At 48.9% G+C, this 20,944-nt stretch overlaps 3 protein-coding genes across 4 annotated transcripts; 2 read left to right on the top strand and 1 right to left on the bottom strand.

Annotated features, from left to right (window-relative positions):
* Nucleotides 1-1,034: 1,034 nt before the first annotated feature.
* Nucleotides 1,035-15,394, bottom strand: LOC128812087 (uncharacterized). Its single transcript, XM_053986255.1, has 3 exons — nucleotides 14,518-15,394; nucleotides 2,265-2,564; nucleotides 1,035-1,544 (listed from the first exon to the last, which is right to left on the bottom strand). The coding sequence occupies exons 1-2, from the start codon at nucleotides 15,366-15,368 to the stop codon at nucleotides 2,513-2,515; spliced, it is 903 nt and encodes a 300-aa protein (XP_053842230.1). The 5' UTR covers nucleotides 15,369-15,394; the 3' UTR covers nucleotides 1,035-1,544; nucleotides 2,265-2,512.
* LOC128812086 (G-protein coupled receptor 35-like) lies at nucleotides 10,949-11,881 on the top strand. Its single transcript, XM_053986254.1, has one exon. It carries the CDS (start codon nucleotides 10,949-10,951, stop codon nucleotides 11,879-11,881), a length of 933 nt encoding a protein of 310 aa, XP_053842229.1.
* On the top strand, nucleotides 15,020-19,158 carry LOC128812085 (G-protein coupled receptor 35-like). Of its 2 annotated transcripts, none has more exons than XM_053986252.1 (2): nucleotides 15,020-15,098; nucleotides 16,717-19,158. In XM_053986252.1, the coding sequence occupies exon 2, from the start codon at nucleotides 16,729-16,731 to the stop codon at nucleotides 17,671-17,673; it is 945 nt and encodes a 314-aa protein (XP_053842227.1). In that variant the 5' UTR covers nucleotides 15,020-15,098; nucleotides 16,717-16,728; the 3' UTR covers nucleotides 17,674-19,158. The 2 variants fall into 2 exon arrangements, with proteins under 2 accessions (XP_053842227.1, XP_053842228.1); XM_053986253.1 differs by lacking the exon at nucleotides 15,020-15,098 and adding an exon at nucleotides 15,482-15,563.
* The last annotated feature ends 1,786 nt before the right edge of the window (nucleotides 19,159-20,944 follow it).

Genomic DNA, 20,944 nt, shown 5'->3' with positions numbered 1-20,944 from the left:
CAGGGGACAGGAAGGAAATTCCCCCTGTGTGCTGGTGGGGATCTCCCTGAACATACACAAGGCTGAGGTGGGCAGGGGTGTGCTCACAGCCACACAGGATCAGCATCCTCCTTCCCGTGGCACAGAAGGGTTAATGGGAACAGGGTTTAGGCACCCCAGCACTTCAATAAACCAATAGACAACTCCATCACCTTGTAGCAAACTGGGAAATTGCTTTCAAATTTAGTGGAGTAAGTCATGGAAGGTTACTTCCTGTGCCTGCAAGTTTTTTAAACCTGGGGCTCTAGGGGGCAAAAAATAAACATCACATCTCATTTGTGTCCTATGCCTTCTGGTTATACCAGCAGAAGAGGCTGATTTTCCCCTGACCTTTTACTTCAGGGAGGAAAGGAGAACTACCAGATGAGAGGTTTCTTCTGTGTGTGGGACACACCGTACTGTGCTCAAGGCCATGGTGAGTAGAGTCACTGACATCTCAGTTGAAATGCCAAAAAGATACTGATGCAGTGAAAGAAATAATGCACATTTTAGGGGCTGTTGGGATGAAGCAATAGCCTGAAGTCACATAAGCAACTTAGACACATGTCCCCAGAGGCTCCTGCCCAGCGTGACCCAAGGGGTCACAGCCTGCTCTCATTGCATTAGGGGGTGACTTTGGGCAGTGCATTTCAGGCAGCACCAGCAGCAGATTCACTCAGGAGGCTCAGGGTACAGGTGGGGCTTTCTCAGGGCCTGCTCTGTGTGCAGCAGTGGTGGCATGCACAGCAGATGGAGACTCCCAGCAAGTAACCCCAAAATGTGTTCTCTCAGGTGGGGAGCATTGGTCTGCTGGGATACGGGCTTGCAGTAAATGAAAAGATAGAAACTTCCACAGACACAGGAAGGTTTGATCTGCAGCTTTGGAAGAAGCTTGGATTGATGGAAAAATAAAGTACACAGACATTAAGTAGAAAAATAATAAATTTATGTTTCTATAGTTGTAAGTAAGAATATGCCTTAAGAAAGTGAGAAACTGCACTGATAAGATGGTGGAGGGTTTATAGTGTAGTAATACAGTTGTTTAGAGTAAGTTAAGAGTTAAGATGTTATAATAGAAGCATTTGTGTATATGTGAAAAAGGAGCCCATGGGATAACAGTATCCACAGTGCAGTAGAAGTGAGTAAAGGTGATAGGTTAGAAAAGCAAAATAAATGTCCATTGGACTAGAAAGTTCTATATTGTCTTGTAACAAAGAACTTGTGACTACTTTGAGCTATGGCCAACTGCTTGCTCCTCTAAAATCTCACAGCTTCTGAGACTGATGTTTATCTGAACAATAAATCATTCTTAGCCTGACGATGGTCCCAATCCTTCATTAAAAAGCGGTGAAAATGACAGAGGCTCACTGCTTTAACCCGTCCCAGGGCTCTGGAAGCAGCTGGACAAGTTGGTCCCATCATTGTGCTTCAGTGTTCTGCTGGACAAGTAGGTCAGGAGATACCTGTGCTGCCTCTTGAGGACCAACCTCCCACAGGAGGTCTTTTCTTCTCCAAAACAACTGATACTGCGATGAATGAGTATTTTAAAGCATTGAAAGTATTTCAACTGTTGAAGCTAGGGAGAGGTAAAGGGCAGGGACCAGATAAGGGTAAAGGGGCTGCTATCACTATTGCAGCCACAAAGCTTGGGCAGGTTTAGGTGTCCCTGACTAGCACCAAGGGAAGCCCTGCCCTAAACAGGCACAAGAAGGTGCAGGGTGGTTGTTTATGTGCAGGCTCAGGGGCCACATCAGTGACACCTGGAATCTGCACTGCAGTCAGATATTTGCACAAAGGGGCTATGGGGAAAATTGCTGCCTTGCTGAGTCACAGGCTGTGGTAATAAAGGCTATCCCACAGGAGAAAAGTATTGGAGCAGAGCAGACACAGAGCCAGCCACCAAATGAACCTGGCAGTGAAATGGGATCCAGCACAGCTTTATGGGGTTCTCGTTTTTCCTTCCTCACGTGTTCCCTAATGAGCTCACTGTTCTGCACAGACCCTGCTCACTTACTGCTGGGAAGGGAAGCAGCCACTGCCACTACATGGGGTCTTTTTGGGCCAATTTTCCCACCCAAAATTTGGTATTTTATTTTTCTAGATAACAGGGAGGTCTAGAAGTGGGAGGCCCATGGGAAGCTTGTGTTTGCTGGCAGAGCTGTCGGTGTTGCCAGGGTTCTGGGCAAAAGGGTGTGTGTGGCACGAGGCCAGGGGGGTGGAAGTGGCACGCTATGTCCATTTCTTACCTTTGATGAGTAGTTGGATAACAGAGTGATTAAGAGTGAAAACACCTTGGTGTAAATCAGTGCTCTCCATGGATGCACAACTTCACACGTGGTTTAACTGTGAGACACTGAAAGCTAAGATTTCCAAGCTCAAAATTAAATTCCAGTGTCAGAGGCTGGAGCTGACCTCACCAAATCACATTTTCCCTGCTTCCTGTCCGTGCAAGTAAGAAATATGCACATCTCACAAACGTGTTCTTCAGCCAAGTTCATGTTCTTTGCTCTTCTGTTTTATTTGCTGAGCAGTGTGTCAGCACAGCCCTGCAAAGGAGAAAGGTTAAGATAGATATTTTAATAGATATTTATATATATGCTTATGTGCCTCCCTAGCCTGAAAAGCAAAGCAAACATGACTAACTTACTGTTTTACTCCACAAGGCAGCCCTGCAAAGGTTACCACTTCATCCCATCACTGACACATTCCATTTTCCACAACTGCACAGGCAGATCCGTGGCTCACACCACCCAGCAGGATCAGGGTGGTGTCCTTGCTTTCAGCCCTGCCACTCCAATGACACAATGTTATTATGCTGATTTGTCATCATTAGCTGGTTGCCCTCTGTCCCCAGTGCTTTGGTGCTATTGACAGATCTTGTCAAAATCACTCTTCCTAAATTTCCATTTATTAAACTTATTATTAAACTGTACTTCTAAATTTGCTTTCAGTTTCAGGAAACGGAAACAGGTCTGATGTAACAGGGAATTTTAGGTACAGACTCATCATCACCTTTCCAAATGAGGTGAGACCGACTTGAATCTAATTTATCACCTCTCCTTTGCCAGGTTATTTCTAGTTCTTAAATGGTGGGGTAATTTTCCTTCTGAAAAGTGGATGTTTATGGAGCACTCTCCCTCCCTGTACCCTCTGATGGATTTCCTGCCTCCTGCAGCAAAAGTTTCCCAGTTTAAAAACCTCTGAGCTAAATTGCTCGTTCTCATCCACATTTATGAAAAACCAAATGGAATGGGGTTTAGAAGGCAAGTGGAAAAATAAGCAGGAGGAAGAAGGGTGATGAATCCAGTGAGTTTCAGGACCACTTTTATTTCAGGAAAGCAGCATACACACATTTCAGCCTAGTCTGTGCTAGTAATGCCTAGGCGACTGAGAGCAAAGCAGGTCTATAGGCAAAGTCCAAAAGTATAAGCAAAAGTCTCTAACATTCGTAAGTACTCATAAGTACTACATTGCAGGAGTGATGCTTCTCCAGGCTGAAAGTGCCTCTGTCCAAATGCAGAAATGGGGAGGATAACTACAGGCAAATTACAGACTTCTAGTGAAAGCCAAGGATAAATTGATTTGCTCTACTGGGACTAGACAAGGTCAGAGCATGGGTTACAATTACCAGACCTACTTCCACTCTCCTCTGTTGCTTTCCATTAGCAACCCCTTTTTTTTCTTCCTTTTTTTTTTTTTTTTTTTTTTTTTTTTTTTTTTTTTTTTGAGTGTTTTGTGGTTGAGGGAGAGTGATGAAAAAAAGCTGATGGAGCTCTTGAAGATTTAGATGTCTTCATGTCTTCACTCAAACACAATGCACTCAGAAACAAAATGATTCTTAGAGAGGGAGAGAGAGAGAGCGAGAGAGCAAAAGGGAGGTTTTCATCTCAGAAAATCAATGATGTGAGTCTTTAGCATCAACATCACGAGTCTGGATAGGCTGGAGTGCAGCCTGAAGAGCACTGAGGATTTGGTCCATTATGGCCTGGTCATACATAAAATAATTCAAAACCTGTGAGATGTATTTGTACAGCATTGTACAGGTGGGCATTGCTGCAGCCCACCCTGAATAAAGCTTGGCTGGCTGTGCAAACACCGCCATCCTTAGCCCATCTTTGTTTTCCTCCTTCTTGGATATATGAATGTAAACTGTAAATAAATTAAGCTTTGAATTTGGAATATTAATGAAGGCGAAAACCTTCCAAACCCAAAGGATTCCATAACAAAGTGACCTTTCAAAACTGATTATATAGGAAAGAGATGTTCATGACTAAGGGAGGGCAAGGGGAAAAAAAACCCAAAACAAGTTTAAGAGTATTTTTGCCTTGCTGTCATGGGGAAGGTGGTAACTTTGAAGGTTGCCCAGGCTGGCTCGTGAAGGTTTGCAGCATCCCATGTAGGTGTTGCCCCTGTTTCACACCACAACCCACTTTGTTTAGTCCTGTTTAGTATATTGTATTTTAGCAAACACAAACAGATGTAATCTGTACCAGTTCAGCATCTTCCAGCACTGAGATTTGGTAGAAGAGAGGTAAAAAATGCCAGGTGCTCAGACAGACCCAGCATGAGCAGCGTTCTCATGTCTTCCATGGGGACTGAATTCTTCTGTCCAGGCTAGACACTGCTGCAGGCAGGTGCCACTGTCACAGCCTGACCTTCCCCCACTGCTGCTCGGCATCCCAGAGGTCCTCTGCTCCATGCCTCTGTGTTCCCTGGCCCCTTCCAGTGGTGGAGCTCATCAATCCAGACAGTTTGGCCAGCCTGTATCCATCCCTGTCCCTCATCCATGGTCTTTTCTCCCCAGCCACCTCACCCTCCTGGTTTACACCCCTCTTTGGGGCTCTTTCCTAGACCACCACCTCCAAATCAACTGGAACTCCACAGCCTGAGTTCTGTCTCCTTCTGACACTGGCAGGTTTTAGTCCCCACCATCAACTGCAGCCCCTGCAGATTGTGGTGGCACAAATTAATTTTCCAGTGCTGCTCATCTCCTCACCTTTTACAGCCAGGTCTGCATATGAGCTGACACTCATGGTGTGCTCTTCCCTTCAACACTGCTGTGTCCCTCAAATGTCGCCCTTCAAGAAAGAGCATCCAGAGAGCTGCAGGACAGTCAGTCCCTGTGATTCCTTCAGCTGAGGAGGAATGACTCCATATCCCTGGCCAGGCTGGGGCTGACCCTCAGGAAAGGAGCCTGTCAGAGGAGAACCTGGCCTCCAGGAGGAAATGAAGCTGATGGTGAGCCAGCAGTGTGCCACGACAACAGAGAGAGGGAGCAGCAGCTGGGGCTGCTTGGGAATGAGCACTGCCAGCAGCTCAGGGGAGGTGAATCCTGCCCCTCTGCCCAGCAGTGGTGAGACTGCACCCAGTACAATAAAGACCTGGACTTACTGGAGCAGGTCTAGGGAAAGGCCACAATGATTAAGGGACTGGACTATCTCTTGTATGAGGAGAGGCTGAAAGAGCTGGGACTATTCAGCAAGGAGAAGTATCTCAAGGATCTGTTCCATGTGTATAAACACCCAGTAGCAGGGAGTAAACATTTTAATGTTTAAACAGACTTTCCTATATTTCAGTTTGTGCCTTTTGCCTCCTGCCCTTTCCCTGACACTGCTGAGAGGGCAAGAGGCAAAAGGCACAAACTGAAATATAGCAAAGTCCCTTAAAATATAAAGAAAGTTTAGTCTCAGAATGATCAAGCACTAGAACAGGTTGCCCAGAGAATGTGTGGAGATATCCTTCAAACGATTCAAAACCTAACTGGACATGGCCTCAGACAATGGCTCTGAGCAAAGGGTCAGTGGAAACCTCCTTTTGGTGGAAGGAGGTTCCTTCCAGCCTCAGTGGCTGTGAACAAGGCCATCACCGTGGGCTCTAACTCAAAAATAACTCACAGCATCAGCCACTCTGGGGAATGCAGCTGCAGCTACCACAGGCAAACAACTCCCACCACCTTTGCTTTGTGGCTCTCTTCACACAGGTCTTTCCTGTCCCTGAACATCTGCAGTGACCCTCCTGTCCCTCTTATTGTGACGTAAAGAGCCAGTGCAGCATTTCATGTCACCCTGCCCCCCTCCTCCACAGCACCTGACAAATGCCAGATGCTATCTGAGGGTCTTATCAGCCTGTGGTTCTGAGATACCTGACGTGGCTCCTGCCTTGCACACTGGCTGTTCCTCCTGTGACAGGCACACCCAGGACTTTGGATGCCTGTTTGCCTCCTGAGGGCTGTGATCAGCACGCACATCTCTGTGGTTATGGGATGGCTGCGAGCTGCAGAAGCCTTGTGGTGGGGCAGAGTGGCCTTATCTACAGGATCCTGTGCCTGGAGCTCCGCTTTGCACAGCCCCGTTCGACAGCTGTGCTGCAGCGCTTCCTTTGCCTGGTGCCGCCCAGTGCTCCTGAGCCAGGGAGCTGCGGGCATCCTGCCACCCTTCACTCACCTCGGCCGTGCCCGAGACCCCGAGCTCCGGCCAGCTTCTTCCTTTCTCTCACAGCTCCCCCAGCCAGGACAGCGCCCACTGTGCTGATCGAAGAGCAGCCAACCACCAGTGCATCCCTGCAACAGAGCAGTGCAGCTCCTGGCCAGGTGCCAAGGCTGAGTGTGCAAGTGAAGCAGTTCCCACTAGTAGCTGATTACTGACACCAATTAACGGCCCATTACTGAGCTCTTTGGGGCTTACAGCTCTGCGTGCCCCCTCCACTTCTGTCAACGCAGTTTGCCAAGTGAGGCTCTTTGCCACCCATGTGAGATACTGAGGCCTTGGTTTAGGTGCCAGCTGAAGCTCCCCAATGGTGTGGCTGTACCTGTGCTCAAACAGGGCTGCAGGCCAGAGCCCTAATGCTGGCCTCATCATGATCCTGTCCCACTCCATCCATGCCCCAGGCACCAAACCCAGCCCAAGGCACCATTTGAGTGCAGCATTTGAGGAGGGCTGGAGAGGCTTTCCTACACTACATGCCAAGTTGCTCCCTGTGCCCACCTCCAGGTCCAGAGCTGTGCAAGCACGACTCAATTCAACACTCAGGTGTACCTCTGGCTGCATGGGGCCATACAGACCGGGTATTGCACCGTCCTGGCTTTACTTAGCTTAGACTGCAGCACTAGTGGGCATTTCAAATCCCCACTTGCTGAACATCTCTGTTAGCCATAGAACACACCCTTCCAGAAACTGCAGAGCAGGGAGGCACAGAGCTCAAAGTAGTGCCACCATTGATTTGGCCAGAAGGTTGGCATTCGAAACTTAACTGATGTGAAACCTGCTCTTACGCAGGAGGAGGAGGTGCTATGGAAACCCTCAAGTACCAGGGAGCTCCTGGTGCCAGGCCCCTGCCCTGCACAGGCAGCCTGTGCCCAGTCCTGCTCGCCCTGCCCGGGCTGTGTGGCTGCACAGAGCCCGCGTGCCCTGCCTCGGGTGGCACCTGCTGCTGACTTTGTCACGTTAAATCTGCAGGTAACATCACTTTGTTTCCTCCTCTCTTGCTGGCTGAGAACTGCTGAGCAGGGTCCTGCTGTGCCTGGGGGGAGGCAGAGGAGGCTTTGAGCATGGTTTCTGCTGGGCAGCGAGGGCCCTGAGAGGCAGGAGTCCCTGGGGTAGGTTGTGATCTCTGAGCCTTTCAGTTTCTGTTCTTAACAAGGTATTCTCTGGGTACTTTACCTAGAATATCACAGCAGCTGAGAACTGGAAGTTAATTCATCCTAATTTGGGAAATGAGTGATTCTAAGAGATTTTTTTTTTGTCTAAGAGAACCCCTTCTAGCATCTATCAAAGCAGATCATGTTTAGGGTGACCACATTACAGTTTTCAAGGGATGCAGTGATAGATGAGCCTGAAAGAACACAAGTTTCAAAAAAGAAGAGAACAAACTGTTGTACCTTAGATCCTTGCAATTGAGAGAGGTGTGAACAACAGCAGCAAGGCTGGAGCAGGCAGTTTGCAGATTTCTTTATGCTATTTGGAAACAGAGGGGAAAAGCTCTTCACTTCAGCACCATGGCAGGGCCCTCACCTCGGTCTCCTCTGCCATGGGGACAGTTTGCTGCTCACTCTTTCTAGCCATGCTTCCCCCCAGCCCAGCTCCTGCCCAGAGCAGGCCAGCAGTGCTGTGGGTACATTAAATCTCTGGGACGTACTGCCCTGCCCAAATCTTTTCTCACATCTGTGCTGCATCTTCACTGAGTACTTGCTGAGAGCCACCCATTCCATTTATAGGATGGTTGGTGACAGGGCTGTTGCCATGGAGGTGGCAGGTCTGAGGGCAGCTAATGCACAAGATACTGTGCTGTACCTGACTTCACCCCCATTTTCCTTCTTGCTCTCCCTCTGCTCAGTTCCAGGTTCCTTCCCTCATGCACCAGGGCTCCCATGCTGTCCTTAGCCACTTCATCCATCATATTCACCCTTTATTTCACCCACCATATTCACCCTTCAGCCCTTGGTGTCTGCTCACTTTGGAGCTCTCCCCAGAAGGAAGGAGGACAATTTCCATGCAAGACTCCCCCTTCAGTACAGCTGCTTTCCTACTGGAAAAAACACTGGATGCAGCCACCACAGTGCTGCTGCAACATCCCCTATGCCTTCAGCTTTTGCCCTGCATCTCTTCCTCCAGCCTCTCTGTTCAGAGTCTGGCAGAAGCCTCCTCCTTCTTGAGCTGCTGGAGGAAACAAGCCCAGCCTGGGCCTTGCTCCCCAGATGGTCACCAGCTTCTGTGCTGCTGCTGCTGACCAGCTCTCCCCAGCCTATGGTGGGGACAGCAGGACACCCTACACAGTACTGGTGGCCTTGTTTGTTGAGCCCCAGCCTATTGCTGGTCTTCCAGCAGCAGCAAGATGCTGTTTCACAGCTGTCTCCATCCTTTTGTCACAGCTTTAAGTTGCTGCCTAGCCCCTCTGATGCTGCAGGCATTTCATCTACCCCACATGAAGCATTTCCAGCAGCCACAGGATATGCTAGCTGGTCAATCTGCATCTCTTTAAAGATTTTTTTTTTTTTTTTGCTCATTCATACTGTATCAGTGCTTTTTGGCCTCTTTTAAACCCTCTACTCATTTCCTCCATCCTCCTCCCAGCCTCTGGACTGCCTTGTGGCCTGGAGCACTTGTGAGCCCCGCTGCTGGGAACTGTACTGGGCCAGGTCTCCAGCTCCAGAGGCAGTGCTGGCCAGAGCCCTTTGCACTGTGGTTTGCCTGTGCTGCACCTCTGCAGAGGCTGCTGCAGGCACTGCAGACCAGCACTGCTGCTGCAGGCACTGCAGACCAGCATTGCTGCTGCTGACACTGCAGACCAGCACTGCTGCAGGCACTGCATCCCACGGCAGTGAAAAGAAACCTGGGCACCAGTGCAGCTGTCAGACTTCTGCCTTGTGCCATAACCAGTGACCATAACCAGTGACAGTTCCCTGCTGTCCATACTGCAGAGAGGTTTTCCTCAGGGGACAAGAGTCCCCTTCCCTGCAGGGTACAGGCAGTGAGCAGCAAGCCTCTGTTGGGAAATCCAGGCCTGAGCATACAAGAATTGTGCCACAATCACATTAGTCTCTGCTATTGCCCAAGACACTTACACATCCCTCCAGAAACGGAGTTATTTGTGTATTTTTCAGTCACTTCAGAACTGAATTCTGATTTGCAGGCAGTGCCCTCACCCACTGGCCACAAGGTCTGCATTGCTGGTGGAGGCACATAACTGCTTAACCAGGCAGAGGTGGTGTCCCTTCCCAGGTCTCTGAAAGCTACAAGATTTCACCAGATCCCTCCCCACTTCACTCTGTAAAAAACTTATTTTACATTGAAAGGGTTTTTTTTTGTTGTTTGTTTGTTTTTTTCTGAAATGAACTTAGATGCAAGCAGAAGTGACAGATACTGAGAATCACCGGTTCAGAGAATTTTTCCATGTGCTTGTCACATGAAACCACTTTGCACAGGAAGGGCTCTGCTGAAAGATGATTTTTATCAGCCCACTCTGTGTCACTCTGTGTCACTCTTCACACAACTAATATTCTTGCAAAGCATCTTGCAGCCAGCGTGACAGAGGCTCAACAGCTACTACTCACAACATGGATTTCTGAGAGTGGCTGGCTGCCTGCCTGGAGCAGGAGCCACCAAATTCAGCCCTTAACAGCAAGCTCCTTGTTCTGCAGTGGTGCTCCCTCTTCCAGATGTGGCCTTCTGCTTTGCATCTGCAGACTCATACTCTCTCCTGGAACAAACGGGCTTAAAATCAGGTTAATCCTTCCATACCACATTCCCTTCCTGGTGAAGTGGAGAGCAGCATACCTCACTCTCTCCCTTAGGGTTTCCTTGGGAGAGCAGGAATGAAGGATCTCCAGGTTCACAAGGCAGCGCAAAGGCTCAGAAACCTTCCCAATTAGAGCCAGAGTAAGAGGATTTCTATCAAGTGACATCTGCTATGCACTCCCAGCCCTTCCCCCCTGATCTGAATCCAAAACCAGTAGAACTGAGAGAAGAGCTTTCGCTCATGGGTTGTGCTGGGCTTTAGTTTTACTGCAATCCCTCCCTAGCTTAAACACCAAGCTAAGGGTAATTTTACATAATCTGCACAGCCTGGCTTAAGGAATTGGTGTTCACATTGTCACAGGATGTGCCCACTACCTATGGGGGCTCTTCTGAGTGTCATGTTGCCTCCTGCCCTCACAGACTTCAAGGTCTCCCTATTTAATAAAGGCTGTCTGCCATGTCCTCCTGGAAATGTACCCTGAAACACTCATAAACTGAGTGAACGTAAACAAAGCTTGGCAAGGGATGCCAAAGGATGACACAGGCTGACTAAGACAGCTCTGTAAAGCTCAAATTCACATTTTTAACAAAGGACATATGTACTTATATGTGCTTTTTTTACAGCTACTAAGAGGTCATGCCATGTCTTTTCCTATTTCAGGTCTCAGAACATTGTACAACATCTGTAACTCAGGACAATGAATGTGTCCAACAACTGCAGCACCACAAGTCTAGAACTGCATCCCCATGTTCGCCTCATTGAATTTGTTCTGTATAGCCTCATTTTCTTTTTTGGAGCACTATTTAATGTCCTTGCCTTCTGGGTGTTCTCCTGCAAGATGAAGAAGTGGACAGAAACCAAGGTGTATGTAATGAATTTAGTATTTGCAGATTTCTCTGTCATCTGCACCTTGCCTTCCATGGTTTATTTGCTCTGGAATAAGTCAGCCCGAGGGGAGCTCTGTCAGTTTACAGAGACAATGTATTTTATCAACATGTTAGTGAGCATCTACATCATTTCATTCATCTCCATTGATCGATACATTGCCATAAAGCACCCTTTGAAAGCCAGGACCTTCAGGTCCCCATCAAAGGCTGCCCTGCTCTGTGGGCTCCTGTGGGTCTTGGTGATAGTCAGTGCCATCATCCAGCTCTGGCACAAACACGCAGCTCTCTGCTTCCAGACCTACACCCCCACGCCTGCTGCTCTCAGCCTGCTGGCCATTTTCTTTGTTTTCACTCTCCCATTAGCAATCTTGACCTTCTGCTCCGTGGAAGTCATCAGGAACCTCAAGAAACATCTGAACATGAATTCACCAGAGGAGAAATCGATCCAGAAAGCTGTACACATTATTTATGCAAATCTGATTGTATTTCTGATATGTTTTCTGCCAGCCTACCTCGGGCTACTTGCCAGGTTCATCATGGAGAGGGTTGGATCTACCTGTTTCCTGCTCTGTGTCATGAAGAATCTCTCCTCCGTGATGAGGTGCATTGCCACGTCCAACTGCTGCCTCGATAGTGTCTGCTATTACTTTGTCACTAGGGAGTTCCAGGAAGCCTTTCTACATTCCAAAGCCAGCACTCAAAAACCAGAGGCAACCCACCCCTTGCAGATACAGACATGCTAAAGGAAAAAGGGGAACAAAACTCAACATCTGCAACATAAAGAGGAAATACAGCTTCAGGTCTATTGGGATAAGTTTTGCTCTTTTTCTCTAGCAAGTTCTTTGTTAGGTTTAGAAATTTATGCTCTATGTTTCCATTAAATAAATAGGTCACAGGGATGTGTAAAAGTGTGTATTTAATCAGTTGATGTTAACATGCCTCCATTCCACCCTCCAGCACCTACTTGTTATTGTTACAGAAAGACAGGTGAGCCATGTACCTCTTTAAGTTCCTTCTGCAGCTAAAATCTACTGATCCTTCTTGCCAACATGTACAATGTATATATCATATTATACCTCGCGTATTTCAAGTTGTTTCCATTATTAAATGAATCCAGTTTATATTCACCCCATTCCTTTGGCAGCCTGGGTTGGGTGGTTGTTCAGATGGTTCTGGCGTATTATTAAGAACTTGTCCCTACAAAACAGCCTAGGATGTCCTGACCTCCTTCTCTTCAACTCAACAGGTCAGACAGGTGTGAAGGAACACTTTTGGGATGAAAGCAACACTTGTCCAATGCCATAATGGCACAAAGTCCAGATTTCAGAGCTGAGTCCTCCTGCCAGCTCCCTCCAGCTGCCCTGCTGAGCCCTAGCCCAGAGACAGCTCCTCAGAACAGCCATTCCTGCAGGGCTCCTCCTCCCACACACTGAAAGCCATTTCACTGCTGCCCTGGCATTTGCCACCCTCGCGCTGCCCTGCCCTGGTTTGTGTTGTGGCACCAGGCCAACCCCCAGGGCCACCACAGCTCGCGCTCAGAGTACCCCCAGCTGAACCCAGCTGGGCTTCCACAGCCTGCCCACACTGACACCCCTAACATTTCCATCACCTAAGTGTGTTTTTCCACGAGTCAGCAGCCTAGAAAAGTCAGGGGAGAGAGGAAGTGGATAAATGCTGTCTAGAACTGGGCATTTTTTCTTTCTAAATGCTAAAACCCCCCAAAACGGCACTGAGCTCTGCCCCAGCAATAGTCAGTGTTCTGCCACACACTGTGTGAGAGTCTTTCCTGCCCACAAACACATCTTCCCCTGTGACCTGTGCCTGCCCTCAGTGAATCCACAGCCGGTTCCCCATCTGCTGCTGTCACCTTTGAGAGCATGAGCTCCTGTGTTGGTTTTGTAGGGCCTGGTTTTTGGTAGCAGGGGGTCCACAGAGGTGGCTCCTGTAAGAAGCTGTTGGAAGCTTCCACTGTGTCTGGCAGGGCCAGTCCCTGATGGCTCTGAGAATGGATGTGCTGCTGGCCAAGGCTGGGCCAATGAGAGAGGGTGGTAACTCCTCTGTGGTAACAGATTTAAGAAGAAAATCAAAATAAAGGGGGATACAGCTTTTTCTAGCCAGAGAAGAGGAGGAGGTGAGAACATGTGAGGGAAACAACGTGGAGACACTGAGGTCAGGAGGGAAGGAGAGGCAGGAGGTGCTCCAGGGGCCAGAGCTGAGACTCCTCTGCAGCCGTGGTGAGAGCATGGTGAGACAGCTGTGCCCCTGCAGCCCCTGGGGATCCACGGGGGATGCAGAGATCCACTCGCAGCCTGTGGATTCACAGGGGATGCAGAGATCCACCCTCAGCCGTGGGGATCCATGGAGGATGCAGAGATCCATCCATAGCCCATGGGATCCATGGGGGATGCAGAGATCCATGGGGGATGCAGAGGTCCACCCACAGCCCATGGGATCCATAGGGGATGCAGAAATCCACTTGCAGCCCCTGGGGATCCAGAGATCCACGGGGGATGCAGAGATTCCCCCACACCCGTGGGGAAGGTGCCCATGCCGGAGCGGGTAGATGCCTGGAGGAGGCTGTGATCCAGTGGAAGACTCAATGCTTCCAGGCTGGAGCAGCCTGTCCTTGGAGGACTTCACCCCGTGGATGAGTGACCCACACTGCAGCAGTTTTGGGAAGACTGTCTCCCGTGGGAGAGACTCACATAGCAGGAAGTTTGGGAGAACTGCTGCTCATGAGAGCGGATCCAACTCTGGAGAAGTTCATGGAGAACTGTCTCCTGTGGGAGGGACGCCACGGCCTCACAGGGGAAGGACTCCTTTTCCAGAGCAGTGGAAGAAAATCTCGGTGATGAACTGACCAAAATTCCCATGTCCTGCACTGTTGGTGAGAAGGAGGGAGGGGTTGGGAGAAGAAGAGATGTTTTAAGGGCTTACTTTACTTCTTATTATCCTCCTCTAATTTTGTTAGTAATAAACTCACTTTGTATCTCTAAGATGAACCTGTTTTGCCTTGGAGTGTTTTCTCCCAATCTTGGAGCATTTTCTCCCAGTCTTGGAGCGTTTTCTCCCTATCCTTATCTCAACTTAGGAGCCCTTTGTTAAATTTTCCTCTCCTCTGCCCAGCTGTGGCAGGGGAGGGTGAGTGAGCAGCTCTTGTGGGTGCCTGGCATTTGGCCAGTGTCAAACCATGACAGCTCCAAAGACAAGAATTAACGGGACAAATCCTGAGGGAGTCAGTCTGTCTCACAGAGATGGGATTGCAACTGCTGTAGCCAGTGGGCAGCAAAAACCATCCAAATGTCTGTGAAACACCACTGGGCAGCTCCTAAAAGTCGCAGCACCTCAGTGCCACACTGGTGGCAGCGACTGTCATTACCTGGCTTCCCAGCGGCGCTGATGGGCAGAGTTACACTCCTGGCTGCCGTGCAGAGGGTGAGCCAGCCCGTAACATCTGCCACCGTGCAGGGGACAGCAGACCCGGGTCCCCGGGTGCACAGGCACCGACTGTCCCCTCGGAAAGGTCCCTGTCCCCGCCCGGGGCACCCTCTGCCACCGCAGCACAGGCTGCCCAGCCTCCCTGGGGAACCTTCTGCTGCCAGAAGGGCACTTTGCAACCATTATGGGTTTTATCTCAGAAATTGTTTTCCCACCACTGGAAAGATGAAATTTTAATTGCCGGGTTGTGAGGCGAGGAGGGGGAGCGCCCTGTGGGCGGAAAGACTGACGGCGGAGCTTGGAGCTGCCGGCCGTGGGACAACAGAGGGCACCAGAGACTCCAGCCGGAGGAAATCGGGCATAAATGAAGCACCGGTGCTCGCACGAGTTCACTGCGGGGCTCAGCACTGCCGGGCTGTGACAGCCCGGGGACGGCACTGACACCACGGCCAGCACGGATCCCCTGCCCTGCCCCGCGGCCTGTCTGAGGAGCCGGCCCGCCCGCGGCCTCACACGGAGCAGGTAAAGGCTCTTCCCTGTCCCACAGCGCTGCGTGGCAGCGTGCCCTGCTCGGCCCTTCGGGGGGTGCTTCTCCCCTCCTGCTAGCCAGCAGCCAGCCCGGTGCCCGGGTTTCCTCCTGCTTCCACAGCTGCTCTGCCTCTGTTCTGCAGCCACATCCCGCTCAGGGGTCTCTGCCCCTCGCTGCAGGTTCCCATTCGTGCTCCCTGGAGCGTGGGGACAGCTGGCCCCAGGCACACGGCCTCGGAGCTGCCACCAGCTCTGTGCTTGCATGGCGGTTCGGCGGGGCTGGCTTGTCCAGCCCAGAGGGCTCAGCTGTTCCTCAGGCCACTGATACGCAGGCAGAGTGACTTTTTCACTGCAAGGTGACCACAACAGGTTGCCAGGGAACAGCTGCAGCGTGGGCTGAAACCACAGAGTGGCCCAAACTTATGAGGCTGAAAGCCCAAGAGCACCAGGACACCAGCTGTATGTTAGTTCCTCCATGAATTCCACCCTAAAAATGACTGTACGCCTGGCGTTCAGTACTGCCATACCAGTTCTGGTGCTAGGGCAGGTGGTGTGCTTTCCCTCTGGGGTTGCCAGGTCTGTTTCCCAGTCTTGGACACTAGAAACAGTTCACTTAATGCAATCATCTATTTTCACTATAATTTGCATGTTGATGTTTAGAAGCTGCTGACTTATAAGGCAATGTATTGGTAAGAGATTGTAGAAATTTGGGCACTTTCCATGCCTGGCTCATTTCAAACACTTCCTATATGAGCTGCACACAAAGTCAGATTCATCCTCTTTGCTGGTGGCAAATGCCCTGAGAATATTTAAAGGAAGAGAAGGAGATAGTCTAAATTCTCAGATTCATGTTTTCTGCCCTAGCAAAATTTTTGTTTCGTACCTTTGAAGGCTGAGATCAGGTACATGTGCTCATTTGCTCACTTTCCCTTCTTTCTCTGGGGGCCTGTTATCTGCTAGGGCTGCTGGTACCCCTGCTGAGCTGTTCCTCCCCAGCAGAGGAATGGATTTGTGTTTGGGGCACAAATCCTGCCCACAGGAGGCACCCACCCACCCAGCAGCCTACAGCAGTGTTCCCACTGCCCCTGGGAGCAAAGCTGCTGGGCTGGAAGGGCTCAAGCCCTGAGGATGTTCTCAGGTCTGGCAAGACCGAGAGCAAACCCATGGGGTGGCTTCAGCAGGAAAGCAAGGGCCATGGAGGGCAAAGGGGGAATGCTGCCCTGGGCAAATGGGGAGTGCTGCCCAGCTCTGGTGTGGACTGTCCTAAAGCCAGTGGCTCTGACAACAACAGCAGAAGCAAAGGTAACAACAAAAAATGTCATTCTGCTTTGCTATGACCTAAACTGTTTGTACCAGGACTGGAGGGATGGTGAGGCAGGCGAGAGAGGGCTGTCTTGTGGTTTTGTTCTGCCTTTTGTGGTAGCTGGCTGTGAGTGACAGTGTAACTTTGATGGCTGAGGGACTGATGGCGCTGGTGAGCCACAGAACTCCTCCAGAGGCTGCCCACATGGGCAGTGCAGGGACACGAGGAGCTGCAGGGCCATGAGAGGGGGGTACAGCCGCAGGACACTGCCACTGAGCTCAGTCTCACGCCTGCACGCTTTCCTTGCAGAGACAGCCCAACATGGAGAACTGCACTGCGAGAGTTGCATATGGTAGCATTGTGGTGCTCCAGCTGGTTGTGTACATCCCGGTGCTCGCTCTGGGGATCCCACTGAACGCAATCGCCTTCTGGGTCTTCTGCTGCAAAATCAAGAGGTGGACCGAGACCAAGGTGTACATGATCAACCTCATCGTGGCAGACACTTCCCTGCTCTTCACCCTGCCTTTCCTGCTATATTTTACCAAGTACGAACATCCCGTAGACCAGCTGTGTTTAGCCATACAAAACATCTATTTTACAAACATGCCTATGAGTGTCTTTATCATCACCCTGATTGCGATTGATCGGTACATTGCAATCAAGTTCCCTCTAAAAGCAAAGATTCTTCGATCCCCACTGAAATCAGCTTCTATCTGTGGCTCTCTTTGGATAGCAATGATAATTTACTCCAGTTTGTATCGCATACTTCACAGTAGCGATAAGGAAGGTTGCTGCTTTCGGAAACAATCTCTTCTACCTAGGTATTCCTCTTTATTCTACACTATCTGGGGGTATTTTATTCCCTTAGGGATTGTGATTTTTTGCTCAGTACAAGTCATCAGATGTCTAAAAAAGAAGATGGCCACAAGCCCTCATGAGACAAAATTATTCCAGAAGGCTGTGCAGATAGTTTCTGTGAATTTGTGTGTGTTTGCCATCTGTTTCTCACCTTTTCACATCTCACTGCTCTTGCGGTTTGCAGTGGAAGTTGCTGGAGCCCATTCTCTGATACCGGGAATTGTAACCTATATTAAGGTCTCAGCATGCTTAGCAAATTGTAACTGCTGTCTGGATGCATTCTGCTATTATTTTGCAGCCAAGGAATTTCCAGAGTTTTCTTCTATGTTCCCCAAGTGTATATTTATGAGGTCCAAGATGAACCAAGGCGAGGAGTCACAGCCACCCACGGATCAAGTGATACTGTGAACAAGGTGCACGGCAGGTGTTGAGTGCCACAATGCTGCTCAAGTTTTGAGGCACAGGCAATGGAACCACATACAGTGTTTACAATCATTGTAGCCATAGGCATATGTACAAAAAGGGGCAAACCCCTCCAAAGGGTCTGATGTTAACTTGAATTTTGTCCTGCTGTCCTCAGTGACTTGACTCCAGCTCTGACTACTGTCTTGTGTCGTTGCATCACAGCTCCAGGTGCCTCCTGATGACAGCTTGTCTTGGTTGGCTTCATGGTCCTTCACTTTCAGTGTCTTCTGACTTGTAAACCTCTAAAAAATTTCCTCCGGGGACTGCAAGCTCATTTTCTGCTGACGTAAACTTAGAGGCAATTAACTTCCTTAGTGACAACTGACATATAGTTCCCTTCAAGTCTGTCACCACACAGTGACACTGGTTCAGACCACAATCTGAAACCACTGACTAGACCTTGGTGAAATAAACACACGAAGGACTGTTCCCAGCACGGAAAGTGTCCCATATCCAGACATCAGGTCCACCTGCTGTGTGTCAATTCTTGGGCAGACAACATGGTGGAAGCTACAGTGCCATAAAAACAGATTAAACTACTCAGGTCATTGAGCTGATAACTTGTGTCCCAGTTTTCTTCACTGGTGTATTTTCTAATGCTCTGGCACTACTGATATTTCACTGCAAGCAGAGCAAGTAGCCTGTGTTTGTATGTGACCAGTTTAACGATTGCACACTGTTTAGCCCTCGTTCTGCCTTCTAAATTCTCTTTTCAAAGACAGGAAAAAATATGGGAGACAAATAGTGCCTGATCTTATCAACTATCTACTGCTTAAGGAGATGTGTGCGTGTCACCCATCAACAAATATGCTGCAATTAATTACCCTCAGAAAGCAAGAGGCTTCTTGACAGACATCTCTTACAATCCAGGCAAGTGGTGTTCAGCAGGGAAAAACACTGCTACTTCAGGAACAGCACAGAGGGCCTTCAAAAACATTTTTGGACCTAGGATTCCCTTCTGAGACCTTGCATCTCATTGGTTATAATGAATGCCTATTCCAAAAAGATTATTATGATTTTTTTCTATTATTTTGAAAAAAGAGATGAAGATTCATATCAACCTGTTAACCTACTGTTAATCCAGAAAGCAAAGAGCTTGCTTATTTTTGCAGATTCAGTCATGCTCATGTTCTCTCCCAGTTAACATGGAGAACTTGTTCAGTTTCCAATGGGCTCCAAATAGGTCATCTACTCTGAAATACAGAAGAGCAATGCTTTTTATACATGTGGCCTCACATATAAGTGTTCCTTTTTCCCATTGTAAAGGGGAAATTAGTTGACTTCACAATCTCTGTCATCATGAAGATTTTTTTGCTGTTTCCACTGAATGCGATGACAACAAAACAAAAAAAATCCATACGTTTGTAAGTGAAAATAAAGATGTGTCATAGTAATATATCTATAAATAAATGTTCATTTATTACCATTATACATGGTGCCGACAATACATCATAGTCCTCTACTCTTAATGCTAAACCTATACTGGAGACTGTGGAAAAGACTTTGCTACTCAGATATAATATCTGCCTTACAGCAGGGTATTTAACAGTGGAACCTAAAGTTGAACAAGGAACTTTCTGATTATCTGAAGATACATGTTCTACCTTGGACAAAAATTATTATCTGGTTTATTTGTCAAGTTTAGGATGGGTTTCTGGCATCTTGCTTCAGTCTGAACAAAGCCTCAGCTCCCTGAGTGCTCCCAGTAAATGGAATAGATGAGTTTTCAGACCCTGGGCCACAACAAACTGCTGGCCACCATCCAGCACTGCAATAGCAATCCAGGAGGATGGTGACACCCTTAACCCCAAATCTTTTCCACTTCCTAGCACAAAAGTCTGGGAAATAGTAGTGGGGACCAGCCACAGCTGCCCTGAACAGCAAGACTGAACCACTGCATTTTACCAACATTTCTGCAAGATACAACTTTCCTGTCCCTTAAAAGAAAAAAAAATGCTAATAATTGTTTCTATTCAGCTTGAGAGAAAAAAAAAATAAATACCAAACCACAAGGAAAATCTTACAAAATAATTTGGAATCTTGTTTTTATGTGAGTGAGTGAGTGGCCATTGGATATGGCATTTTTGGCCCTTCTATGTATGGAAGGCAGGGGCTGGCATTAGACAGTATTTTGCTGTTGTGTGGCATTTGGGCAGGCCTGAAAACAGAGTTCTTACCAGAGGTTTGAGCTCCATGGGGCTGAAGGACGCATACTGGGGAGCTGTGAGCTGGGTGCTGTTTTCAGGTGCTGGAGGCATTTCTGGTTTTGTTTCCTTGGCACAGCACAGCTGTTCCAGGGGTGAGCACAGCCCGGCAGCCTCTAGGGAACTCCACAAGCCCTGAAGCAGCATCAGGCTCTTGGGAAGCACAGGCTTTTCTATGCACACATATGTGTGCATACATACTCAGCTGGTCCCTGGTGCTGCTGATGCCTTAGAACTTTAGCTTTTATGTTTTTCATGTGTTCGTAATCCTGCAGTTCTTTAGTGTATAACTCTGAACTCCACACACAGTGTGAGCTGCTGCTTTCCCATTTTGGTCAGACACAGCAATTCCTCTCCAGGCCTGGCAGTCAAGGACACCTCACTGCCTCAGGCTCCAAGAAATGGAAACAAAAGTGAGTTGGGGGGAGCAAACTTGGGGTAAATGACTTCATTACCTGAAGCTGGAATTGGAAGATTAACCCCCAATATGCAAATGGCCCAAACTTATAAAAGTGTGAAAACCTGTGAGCCATGGTCCATTTTTGGGTGTAGCCCCGGGGGGGCTTTGTTCGCCCTAAATGTTCCTGAAGGCCCTTCAATAAATAGAACTGCTTTTTATTCCCTTGTCTGGCCTCTGTTTTTAGGTACCCTCAAAAGGCATCACTGCAGGAGTGTGGGGAGGGTTGCAGCACAGGAGCCCTGACTGTGTTTTCTGTTGCAGGCAATTCTGTGCAGTGCTGGGGAAGGGGAAAGGGGAAACAGCCCCAACAGCCAGGGCTGGTCACTGTGTGGGATTGCTGCACTTAGCCTCAAACTGCCATTTGATGTGATAAAAAAAAGACTGACATGTTTTGCTCTCAACCCTACAGTTCTCTTTTGGTCAAGATCTGCTGTTGCACCATCCCTTCTGGCTATGAGAAAGGCAGGAAAGAATCCCCACAGGGCAGAGGCACTGCAGGGCAGCCCAGAGCCCTGTGTCCTCTCCCTGTGTGGAGATGGTACCAGCAGCC

This window comes from Vidua macroura, chromosome 10 (assembly GCF_024509145.1).
Source record: "Vidua macroura isolate BioBank_ID:100142 chromosome 10, ASM2450914v1, whole genome shotgun sequence".
Classification (NCBI taxonomy): Eukaryota; Metazoa; Chordata; class Aves; order Passeriformes; family Viduidae; genus Vidua; species Vidua macroura.
Note: the sequence above shows the minus strand (reverse complement) of the source record. Positions and strands in the feature narration are given on the sequence as shown.

Bases quoted from the DNA above. Each gene is read 5' to 3' on its own strand.
- LOC128812087 (XM_053986255.1), bottom strand. From the start codon at position 15,368: ATGCAAGCACAGAGCTGGTGGCAGCTCCGAGGCCGTGTGCCTGGGGCC. The intron at 2,565-14,517 runs GTAATGACAGTC...TCTCCTTTGCAG, and splicing joins CAGCGCCGCTGGGAAGCCAG to GGCTGTGCTGACACACTGCT.
- LOC128812086 (XM_053986254.1), top strand. From the start codon at position 10,949: ATGAATGTGTCCAACAACTGCAGCACCACAAGTCTAGAACTGCATCCC.
- LOC128812085 (XM_053986252.1), top strand. From the start codon at position 16,729: ATGGAGAACTGCACTGCGAGAGTTGCATATGGTAGCATTGTGGTGCTC.